The sequence below is a fragment of the Watersipora subatra genome, chromosome 1 (assembly GCF_963576615.1).
Source record: "Watersipora subatra chromosome 1, tzWatSuba1.1, whole genome shotgun sequence".
NCBI lineage: Eukaryota > Metazoa > Bryozoa > Gymnolaemata > Cheilostomatida > Watersiporidae > Watersipora > Watersipora subatra.
This window is the reverse complement of record NC_088708.1, coordinates 10,621,022-10,632,987: the sequence shown is the minus strand read 5'-3', so window position 1 is coordinate 10,632,987 and position 11,966 is coordinate 10,621,022. Positions and strand designations below refer to the sequence as shown.

The following is an 11,966-nucleotide window of genomic DNA, read 5'->3' as shown; positions in this document are numbered from 1 at the left end:
ACAAGGTAAGAAAACATGTTTTTCAAGAAACGTAATTATTGGGTCTGAGTTTAGACCGCTTTTTTATATTGAAGGGCGTGAGCTTGAGCGATTAGTCAAACGTGACAACAGCAATATGGGTAAGTTATATGGTAGCCAAATCTCCTTCGGCTTTCTTACAATTTTTTGCAATTGAAATATGTATTAGTAGCTGGTGGATTAAACACCTTCTGCAACAAGTCATCTATTGGGTGATATGACAGTAGACCTGCGCATCATTGAGTTGGTCGCTCACTTACTTATTGGGGCCTGTTTACTACATATTGAATAATTCTGTTTTGACCTTAAAAGTCTATAATACTGAAAAATATTCTTTCTGTTTAGAGTTTTTGTTCATATTCATTACTTGTGTAACGGATAAATGTGTTATAATTAATTACATTATCAATTAAAATGCGACTAATGCTAGACAGCTTTAGTTGGCATCTACAATATACCTATGTAAATTTATGTGATAATTATCTTATGCTTTTAGACATTAAATTGAACTTTAAAACTATTTATTAGCACTTCAAACCTTATTCATTATTTTCTACAGAATTTTTGAACTCAAAATGCCTTAAACTTCATTATAGGTGTCAGAATACACACTTTTTAACAATGTATGTAAACTTTCATTTAAAATTTAATAAAGATAATGTTCATATTATCAGAGACTGATTCACTGTCAAAAATTTTGTCGGTGCTCACCACTATATTTACCTGAATTCTACTTCATTGTAGGACCATTTGAGTGCATGCAACAAATCAATACTAATTTTGTAAAAAAAATATATGACAGCAACTCACTTCGAAATTGTTAATTGACATAACTGTAGTAAAGATGAAACTTGACTTATTGATGGCAATCAAATTTTGCATGTTTTCAGTGTTAATAAATAAATATTTCTTGTAAATTTTGCATCTGTCGGAAGAATTGTTAACAAAAAACTCTTTCAGAACTTAAAGAATTTGTTTTGAAGATTTTGACTTTATTGATTTGAATTACTGATCAATTAGATTAACAGCAAACTTACATAGATAATGGAATGCATGAGAATTAGACAAACTCCTTTATGTTGCCTTTACAAAACTCGCTTCAAACACAAAAAATTGAATGGCCAAATTGAATTTGTATTATGCATGGTTATATAGGGATCCTTTTTTCTTTTTGTTATGATTAATGGCTGGTCATTTCTGCGAATAAGCTTAGTGGAAAGTTAAGGATTATGTGTTTATTGAATGTTAACACAATGAGTTTTGGTCAAATCTATTATTTAGAAGAACCAACTTTCTTTCAATTTCATTTTCTCTAGAGGTGTATTTGGCAGCATATTTCAACATCGTGCTTTTTGGCTATTATATAACACGAGGAATGGTTGTAGCCTTTGATAATTTTGCATGAATTGGCTTTTTAGGTTGTTCATTTAACTTATCTTTTTTACACACCCATTAACCTCCTAAAACGAACTATGGGACAAGCAATACAGCAAAGTGATTCAGATGTTCAGACACCTGTTGAGTATCAATACGCCACCGGTTCATATTTGTTGTTAAATAATGTAAATTAACGGCTTTTTGGATTTTTGTTATATTTAAGAAAGTTTGCATTTGATTACCTTATTAGTATGATGCAATTATATAAGCAGCCATGTTATTTATATTTAAATATATATTATTTATATATTGCTGTTGATTAACATATATGGTTTGTTGAAGCTTAGTTCATAATTATGTTGTGACAAATTTTTATGAGTGTCCCGTGGCCTACATGAGATAAGGATATGCCACAATTTGCTCCTTTGCATCAATTCCTATTAATTGCAATAAATCTGTAGCCAAGTGACTACTAGAAACAACAAAAATAATTGTGGTCTGCTCTGTTTCTCTTTGTCTTGTTCTATTTAAAGCCTAGAGTTTCTTTTTATTTTAAATAATACCATTGCATTGACTCTGCTTCAATCAAATACCCCAATTTAAATGTCAGCGCGCGCCTTACCTCTTTTTCCTTGTTTATAGAAGAGAAATCAAGTCTTCTGGTTCTTGTTATCGATGCCAATCACATCTGGTGGGGAGAACGAGCAGAGGAAGCAGCCCGTCAAACTCACGGCTCCAATGGTCATAGAAACAGAGACATTGCCATATCAGATAGCAGTTCTAGTCAGGTTTGCTAACCTCTCTCTACTTACAAGGTTTAATTCTCATTTTGTTGAAGTTTAAAGATAAAGTGTATTGTCAATGTTTCATTTATCTCGGTACGTGTTATTAGTATTTACTATATATTAATCTTAATTTTCAGTTTGTAAAATTATTATATTCAAGTATGTCTGTCAGCATAGTTAGCTGTGACATATGGAATGGGTTGAACCATTTGAAAATTATTTGTACTGGAATCAGTACTGAACTTTTTGAAAAAATATTCATGTCAGTGCCTAATTTTTATGCAATTATCAGCCTAGTGCATAAGTTCTACTGTCACTCATACATATAGTAGATTTTTAGATAGATATGCTTAGATAGATAGATAGTTGCTTAGATAGATTTTAGTAGATATGCATTTTTCTTGGTTTGCGTACACTTGTAGGTTTATTAAAGTTCATAAAGTCCTCTTATTGATAAGTACACATTTAGGCTTTGAATTGATATGCATTCATGCAGGTTTTCAACCTCTGGTTTTGTTATTAGTATTACAGTACATGGTCTCATAGCATTAGCATCATTTTCTGCACTCCTAATGAAATCAGTAAGTGGTTTCAGACCATACCATGGTTTGGAACAGCTGAGATCTTGTGTTGGTTGGTCAAGCTGCCAGGACCTTGTTAAAAAACAGAAACTTGAGTTGCAATAAGAGGAGTAAGAAAACCTTTATATTTGCACATGCTGACTGTTATTACAGATCACACTAACAGAGTTTATAGACAGTGTAATTACATTCACTAATGCACACCTCCTGACAAACCATAGAAACCGGCTGGCTATAATAGCCAGTCATGCGAGCAAAAGCCAGTATATTTATCCACCTCGGCAGTCTATCGATTCATCCACTACAGTCTTGGGAGCGACTGCTGATACTCTGCAGGTGCTTAAAAACTCAGTCAAGGGAGAGTTGTCTCATCTTCTGTCTGAAGGTAGGCAGATGACTCACAATATATCCATTTGGGCATTTCCAATATTTTGATATTTTGCACCCTCATCAGAGATTACTGACAATAGGAACATGAAAGGCCTCTCAACACTGATAAGTTATCAGTAACCATATTGACCATAGTGATTAGTGGGAGGTTTTGGCACAGTATAACTTTGCAATCATTTAATCAAATAACTTTTTTATTGTTCAACATATATTTTCAGGGGTGTTTTCATTGCAAAATTGACATAGATTTTCATTTTTCCCACATTACCTGTGAGATTTTGCATTTTTATTCACTAGTGCTTATATGTTTCATTGAGTGCAAATATCCCTGTATTTCTTACATGGTGTACATATTAGGCTGACTTATGGGATAAAATCTAAGTAACTATTATAATTGCAGTGCTGTTGATGCTGAATGAGCATTTTTTCACAGTGTTTGTGACAAACAACTTCTGTGTGACGCGCTGTGCCATATTTAACTAGAGTGTTTCTTGTTCTGTTCTTCCGCTTTCAGTTGATGATCGAGAGATGCTGGCAGATTCTATAACAGCTGGGGCTATTAGCATGGCACTTTGTTGTATCCTTTTTCATGTGTCTCTCATGGAACATTTTATACATTTCCACTCTCACTGTTTACAATGAAGTTGTCCCTAATATAATCAGTAATTCAGTATTTGCTCAGAACTATTTATTTTCTTAAAACGTATCCAAACAATCTATGGATCCTCTTGCTATCTTCATAGTCATCTCGTTTCAATTAATATCTTATTGCAAAGTTATTTTCCATAACTGAATATGCAGATATTCACAAACAGAGTCAGCAGTTACTAGTTGGAGAGAAATTGAACTCAAAGATTTTGGTAAGGAAGAAAGTATACTGTTGCTACACGGTGTGTGGTCTCTTTGTGTAGTCTACTAGTTCACAACATACCAACTATGTTATTATTGCTTATTCTAATTGTTGACACACACTCAGCTGTTCTTATTCAGGTCGTAAAGGGCACAGAAGACAGTTCTGAGCAATATATGAACTTCATGAATGCAGTATTCACTGCCCAAAAGAATGTGAGTAACTTATATGACACACAAGGGACCAATTGCTATTTATCTCTTGTGCTGATTGTATTTATAGCAAAATACTGGAGTGTTCAAGTGCTGGCATTTGGTTTAGTTTCACTGCGCATATTTTTGGTGCCTTTCTTTTGTAGCATATTTTGCCACTATTTGTGTAAATCTTTACAGCTGTTGGAATATTTTTCATTTTATTTCATTAGCAGACTTTGACATTTATTACCTTTTTGTATGCGCCTATGTATTTGCTCATATGTCTGTGCATATGTATTTACTCATTTGTCTGTGCATATGTATTCACTCATATGTGTGTGCATATGTATTTACTCATGCCTGTGTATATGTATTTACTCATTTGTCTGTGCATATGTATTCACTCATATGTCTGTGCATATGTATTTACTCATGCCTGTGTATATGTATTTACTCATTTGTCTGTGCATATGTATTCACTCATATGTCTGTGCATATGTATTTACTCATGTCTGTGTATATGTATTTACTCATATGTCTGGGCATATGTATTTATTCATATGTCTGTGCATATGTATTTACTCATATGTCTGAGCATATGTATTTACTCATATGTCTGTGCATATGTATTTACTCATATGTCTGCGTATAGAAGTTTAAGCTCAGAACTGTTAAGCGTGAAAGTTTTTACTGTGACATAAGCTAATGCCAACTGGATTGTATTTTAATTCATCAAATCTGCATTGCCACTTCTCCAACAACTTCAAATGCTCAAACAACTTGGTTCAGATACATATCAGATACATACTTATCTGATCACTTGTGTCTCACATCTCTGACTCTTTTGCTGGATGTTTATTCTATCGTCTATTGCTTTACATATAAACACATTGACTACCGCCTCATGAGTTGCAGAAGCTCCTGATTTGTGTCATAGCCAATAATTGGCTGAATGAACCCTACCAGAACACACTGTTAGAACACACAATAGACTAATTAACCGCATGTTGTGTTGCATGTTGTAGGGAGTTGTGATAGATGCTTGCTTGTTCAACCACGACTCGGGTCTTCTTCAGCAAGCATGTGACATCACCAAGGGTATATACCTAAGGATACCCCACATGAAAGGCCTTCTTCAGTATCTTCTTGTATGTTTGTTTCAATATTTTTATTATGTTAAAGATGGTTTTCATTATTTCATTAAGCCATGATATTTCACCTGGTGAAATGCCAAAAGACACAGTTCATATCTAGTCATACTAAATATGAACTGATATTATAAACTAGATATTCATACTACTATACGCACTGTCGTTGATGTGGTCTATTATACTGTGTTGAATGTGGGTGATTTAGTCTACTCTACTGTGTTTAGTGTGGGTGATGCGGTCTCCTAAACTGTGTTTTTGTGGGTGATGTTGTTTACTATACTTTGCTTAGTGTGGGTGATGTGGTCTACTATATGATGTTTGATGTCGATAATTAAGTTTATTTTTTTCTGTTCAGTGGACATTCCTGCCTGACCCGCAGACAAGGGAAAAGATGAGCATGCCACCAAGATCTCAAGTTGACTACAGAGCTGCCTGTTTCTGCCACAGACGACTCATTGACAGAGGTTACGTCTGCTCAGTTTGCCTGTCTGGTCAGTGGCGTAACCCATACTTAGTGTATCTACTTGTATTATTACTGCTTATATAATACTCGATGCGCTGTAACACCTTATATTGTCGGTTAGGTATTGGGTGGATCCTCTTGAAGTGTTACCTAAAGCCTAAAATATTATTGTGCATTTCTTCTTGGATTCTATTTGCTATGTGTCAGACTTTTATGGTTGTTTTAGTTCAATTTATTTTCAAGAATTTGCAACTTGAAGCTAATTTTTTGGGAGAATGATTGCTGTCATTAAATAAATGTGCGTGGAAACACGAGGATGTTGTGTGTATTGTAATTTACTCATACATGCTTGTCTATATTTGTAGTCTTTTGTGACTTTCAAGCCATCTGCTCAACATGCAGGTAACTCTTTACATTAGCTGGTTACTTGGGTACCTTCTTTGGTCAGTGAATCTAGTTGGTAGCGGCTTGCTCATTCATTTGCTAAAACTTTTTCTTGTTTTGAATATCAATAATATGAAACTAAACTGGAAAGGGAATGATGGGTGTCTAATGTTCTAATGGGATGCTCTATTATTCTGAGTCTTGCATATACTGATGCTCACCGGCTTACTAATATTCACACTGATACTGTCTGCTTGCGTAGAGGCTTCAAAGAGTTCAGCTAGTTTGTTTACCTCCGAGCCTATTCCCATTCCTTCTTTTAATCAACATAAAACTAAATGCCTGCAGCAGACGTAGAGCTCAGTTTAAGTATAGCAGTAGTATCATTAAATACTTTTGTTGCAGATATATCCATGCAGCTGTGCAATAATAGCTCAAATAGCTCTAGCATAGCATTCACGGAGATCATATTGGTGTGCCTTTGTCTTGTGGATTGGTGTCTAAATTAGTTTAGATGACACCCGCAGTGGCAGCCAGCTTCCGAAGTAGCTGGAGCTCGTATGGTGTGTCTATGCGCTAGAAGGTTCTTTTTTTCTGTCAGCTAGTTGTAACGGGCTAGGTGTAATCTGTCAGATGATTTAATTGTTACAACTTTAGCTTTTTGTTTACTGTTGTTTCACAGGGTTCCATTTAAGATTCTGGGAGGTCCTGTACTGCGGAAAAAGAAGAAAGGACCCTGATTGTCTCCTGTCTTGTCTTTTCAAAAGTTACACATGTAAATACCTTGAATTGCGTTATTTATACTTGCTGAGTGTGAATGAAGTTTAACAACTCAGCTTGACTACTCGCGCTATAAAAGTTTCAAACTTTTATTGATAACCTTGTGAAGCTGTGTTACATACAGCGACTAGTTACTAGTCACAACTCAATATTTTTATTAGATTATTATGCAAACTAGTACTGAGCTAGAGTTAAATACGAATACACTTCTACATGCATACACTTTTACATGCATACACTTTTACATGTATACACTTTTCCATGCATACACTTTTACATGCATACACTTCTACATGCATACACTTCTACATGCATACACTTCTACATGCATACACCTAGATATGCATACACTCATACATGCTTACACCTAGATACACATGCATATATATGTATACACCAATATAACATACAGATGTAGGCACCATGTGCCAAAATATATATATAATATTGACAGGGAAAATGACTCATATAATATGCACTTGGGTGCACAGAGTGCGTACACGCTTCCAGGCTCTATGTAAATAAACGGAATCCTTTATTGAATATCTTAAATGTGCTACTCGACTTTTTCAATGGTTTTGGACTTGTTCCTGTTGATTTTGACGTAGCTTTAGATCTGCGGCTGAGTGATTTGGGAAGGCTCCCAGTTGATGAAATTGGTTCAATAGTCATTGCAGAGCTTGGTTCTGCCCTCGAGAATGCTCGTTCTTGCTGTATTTGTTTTATGGTATTATGGAATACAGAATAAACAGCGTTCACATTGCCTCTCGCACTGCTTTCTTGGAAGAGACAGTGAAACCTATCAGCCATTTCTTGCCCTTCATAGAAATCCACTTCCCTGTAGAAACGACATTTATGGAAAGGTGTTTTAATTACAAGTAATCGTCCTATCTTGAATTAAAAAAGGTTCTATTAGAATTTTGATACTATAAATGCTACAGGCTAGTTTGCCATTACTAACTATAATTACAGAAGGGGGCTTTTACTCATCTTTCTTTACAGCACAATCTCAATTCTGAAATTAATATATAATGTAATTCACACTTGTTTATGGCATCATTTACTTGTTGAGTTAATAAGACTGGTGTACTAAGACATCCATATTATGTCCAAACTTCTCAGAGTGGTTAGCAGCAAGTTGGTTAGAGCAAAGGTTAACATCGATGACTGGGTTGACCTGACTGAAGAAAGGCTTGAGATGAGACGATCCCTTCTTACCCTCGTCTTTATTAATCTTTAAGGACGCTTTGAAGTGCTTCGCTAATTTTGAATATGACCAAAACTACTATCAGGAAATATATCACTTTATTGGTAATACTTTCATTTCAAACAGCAACGTTTTCCAATTTTTGCCGTACAAGAATCATAACACACACAAAAAAAGGAGAAAAGTTCAAAATATTGTGAAACCTGGAGCAACATTTTTGGTGAGTTGAGAAACAAATCATTAGATCAATAAACCAAAATGCTACCGGTATAATTTAGGTAATAGTTTCATGCAATCAACATGAATACAACTATCATAGCAAAAGATAACCTGAAGTATGAAGCGTATGCAGCAAGCTTATCAACTAGTTTCTTTACATACCTGTATCTATCAAGATCTCTTTTGTTTCCCACCAGCATGATAGGCTGAGTTTCTAACCCCTTATTTCGAAAATGAACGTGAATATGTTTCAGGTAGGTTTGTGCAGCTTCAAAACTTTCCTTACTCGTTGTGCTGTATACAACTATCATTGCATCAGACCACTTGATATACTTTTCCAACTCTGTGTAACTCTGTGAATTAACAATTATAATGTGATATTCAAAAGATTTGGTCTTGGATAATTTTCAACGCTTTGTAGCAAAAATGTCTACTCATTTACATAATGTTACATATTCAACAGAATGGCATTCAAATTAATCATGAAAAGATAATTGGATAGATTAAGTGATCAATCGGTGTCTGCTGCCTGTATGTCGGCTTATACAAGCTATTAGATAGTGGTCTATTTGAATTATGATTAGTACTCAGATACCACATTATGTGAGAGATATGTCTCCTAATAAAGGTCCAATGGTATTAGCGTAAAAACAAGCCTTGAAAAACTGCTAATAGTTCAGTTAAAATTTAATAACAATTTTTAGTTGTATTCATGTATACGCACCCCAGGATGCGCGTAGGTGTCCCACACCCTGGCAAGAACTGGTTCATGGCCCACAATGTCTAGCTTGCTGTATTTTCCATCTGTAGCAAAAATACTTAAAACAGATAACATTTGCTTGCACATATATGTGAAGGCGCGAAACAAATACTGAGCGTACATGAACACTGACTATTTTTGTAAAGATGTGTGACTGGCTGTTGTAGTCTGTAAAGATCGAGCTTTGTTACAGAGAGACGATAACTTCTAATAAACAACATAGCTTTCAATAACATTGTATTAAAGTTATACTTACCTATGTAGGGGTCGTAATCAGTGATATATTTTTGGGTGAGGTACTTTACAGTCAAAGCTACAACAGACATTAGAATAGACTTAGAGATGTTGGTAGACCATGGAGGGATGTATCAGTGGACTATACCATCTAGTTGATTTTAAATAACTGAATGTAGAGTCATACAGAATTGAAGGTATCTCTACTGAAGTTGCTGGAGGTTTTGAGTAGCGCACAAACTACTAATTGAATGAGACAATGATTTTTATCATGACTAGAGAGTGCTGGACACTTTCTTTTTATGATTATAAATATATTATTGTCTCACTCTTAAGCATTATTATCATCTCTATTACATGTATTATAATGATAATAATAAAGATAATAATAATTATTAAGAGTGAGATAATAATTATATATTATTATCATTATAGTCTTACTCAACTATAGTTAAGCACTAGTTAACTAACAATCAGTATCATATAGCAGAGTTTTAATTATTTCTGATGGCAGCAAATAATGAGTAGTTACTGTAGGATGTACTATTATATTCCAAAAGAGAATTCATAAACTGATAGCACGGCCTGAAATCAATTAAAAGAGAGCACTTGAAAAACTTCATCTCGACAAGTGCTATCAACTAAAAAGTCCAAAAATTGTAAGATTTAGGATAACCACAATATGAATGTGGTTATAGCACAATAGAGGTAAGTAAACAATGTGGTAAGAGCACAATACCTTTTGCTCATGCAGCCCAATAAATAACTAGAAAAGTTAATTTTTATAACCTATGATGTTTTACTCACTACAGGTTTGAGGCATTATACCATACTATCTAAGTTATAACAGCCCTTAGAAACAATGTACATTTGAAGCAAATGCGCACCACAAATTTACTGACTACCCGCTGATTGGCTCAAATCTTGTTTCAACAAAGTAGTCATCCATACAGCTCTTATTAACAGGAGCTATTACCAGTCAATTCGATTAAGCGGTGATTCATGGGCAATGAATTTTGGGTTCAAAGGCTTGATATGGTTGAGCAATGCATTATGGGTTCAAAGGGTTAATATGGTTTAGCAGTGCATTATGGGTTCAAAGGCTTGATATGGTTGAGCAATGCATTATGGGTTCAGAACCTTGATATGGTTGAGCAATGCATTATGGGTTCAGAACCTTGAAATGGTTGAGGCATTATGAGTTTAAGGCCTTGTTACAGTTTTGCAATGCATTTTGGGTTTAAAGGCTTGATATGGTTGAGCAATGCATTATGGGTTCAAAGGCTTAATATGGTTGAGCAATGCATTATGGGTTCAGAGCCTTGATATGGTTGAGCAATGCATTATGGGTTCAGAACCTTGAAATGGTTGAGGCATTATGGGTTTAAGGCCTTGGTACAGTTTTGCAATGCATTTTGGGTTGAAAGGCTTGATATGGTTGAGCAATGCATTATGGGTTCAATTCCATGATATGATTAAGTAATGCACTTGCAAACCCAATAAACCAGTCAATTAACTGAACTCCCAATAAATAACCCAATCAAACAGCCAATGGTTTTGCTGGTTGCTAAAATTCCAAATAGAATAGAAAATACAAATATTAGCAGAACCAATAACCGTTTTCTTGGTATTTTTAGAAAATTGATATATTTATTAAACGCTTTTGGTCTCAAGCAGCTCTCCTTCGAGGTAAACATCAATGCATTTTATTACAAGGCTTACGATAATTTACAACAGTGAGACAATATAAGAGGCTTGTATAATAGCGTATAAATCTGTCTAGCAAAGTCAACAGAGATAATCAAACACTGGTGTCAAGCACTTCTTAAGTAGGAACACTTGTAAACATAGGAGGGTTTATTGATCAGTTACCTGACTTTCCAACACCCAGCGGCCCGAGCATGACCAACCGAAACTTCTCTGGCATCCTCTTCCTTATTTATGGTGAACAACTTTTATACTTCCTTATTATCTTCTAAATATGATGGCCATTCTGTAAAGACTGTGACAACAACCATATTGAGATGCTCTCTGTACAGCGCTTAGGTAGCATAGAAGGAACCCATGAGCCAATATATATCGTTGATATTTAGATATACCTCTATTTTATGTTAATCGATGTGTCACTCAGTAACTGTTACTAACAAGCTTTGGGATGTAGAACTACTTAGACCTATTAATTGTGAGCTTTTACTGACATATTTTTTTAAATTTCGCTAGCTTAGACTGCCTACTCTGTAGACCCGCACTGTTAATACTGGTTAAATATGATGAACACGTTTAGCAAACAAAACATTTCTGTTTTTGTCATAAATCTTTTATGACATCTGACGCACATACACTATTAACCTTTATCAACTATCCAGCTTTATTAATGATTTTCCTCCTTGCATCCCCCAACTGGTCACAAACAACGTAAACACAGCTAACTTACTAACTACTGGTAACCTATTGACTAATTACTAAATCACAAGGTTGGATATGTCCAGGCAGACAACTCAATGCTATCACTTTATAGAAAAACTACAAAAAGCTGTTTTTTGCATCATTTCCTTTTAAAAAAGTTAAACAAT

At 34.8% G+C, this 11,966-nt stretch overlaps 2 protein-coding genes across 2 annotated transcripts; one reads left to right on the top strand and one right to left on the bottom strand.

The window, feature by feature from the left end:
- The first annotated feature begins 62 nt into the window (after positions 1–62).
- On the top strand, positions 63–7,755 carry LOC137402259 (general transcription factor IIH subunit 3-like). The gene is made up of 10 exons (XM_068088758.1): positions 63–119; positions 2,038–2,183; positions 2,915–3,146; positions 3,666–3,728; positions 3,953–4,011; positions 4,142–4,216; positions 5,221–5,343; positions 5,702–5,837; positions 6,175–6,211; positions 6,876–7,755. The coding sequence occupies exons 1-10, from the start codon at positions 116–118 to the stop codon at positions 6,931–6,933; spliced, it is 933 nt and encodes a 310-aa protein (XP_067944859.1). The 5' UTR covers positions 63–115; the 3' UTR covers positions 6,934–7,755.
- LOC137398475 (ras-like protein family member 12) lies at positions 7,487–11,320 on the bottom strand. Its single transcript, XM_068084626.1, has 5 exons — positions 11,266–11,320; positions 9,416–9,472; positions 9,124–9,203; positions 8,562–8,752; positions 7,487–7,811 (listed from the first exon to the last, which is right to left on the bottom strand). The coding sequence occupies exons 1-5, from the start codon at positions 11,318–11,320 to the stop codon at positions 7,487–7,489; spliced, it is 708 nt and encodes a 235-aa protein (XP_067940727.1).
- Positions 11,321–11,966: the final 646 nt, after the last annotated feature.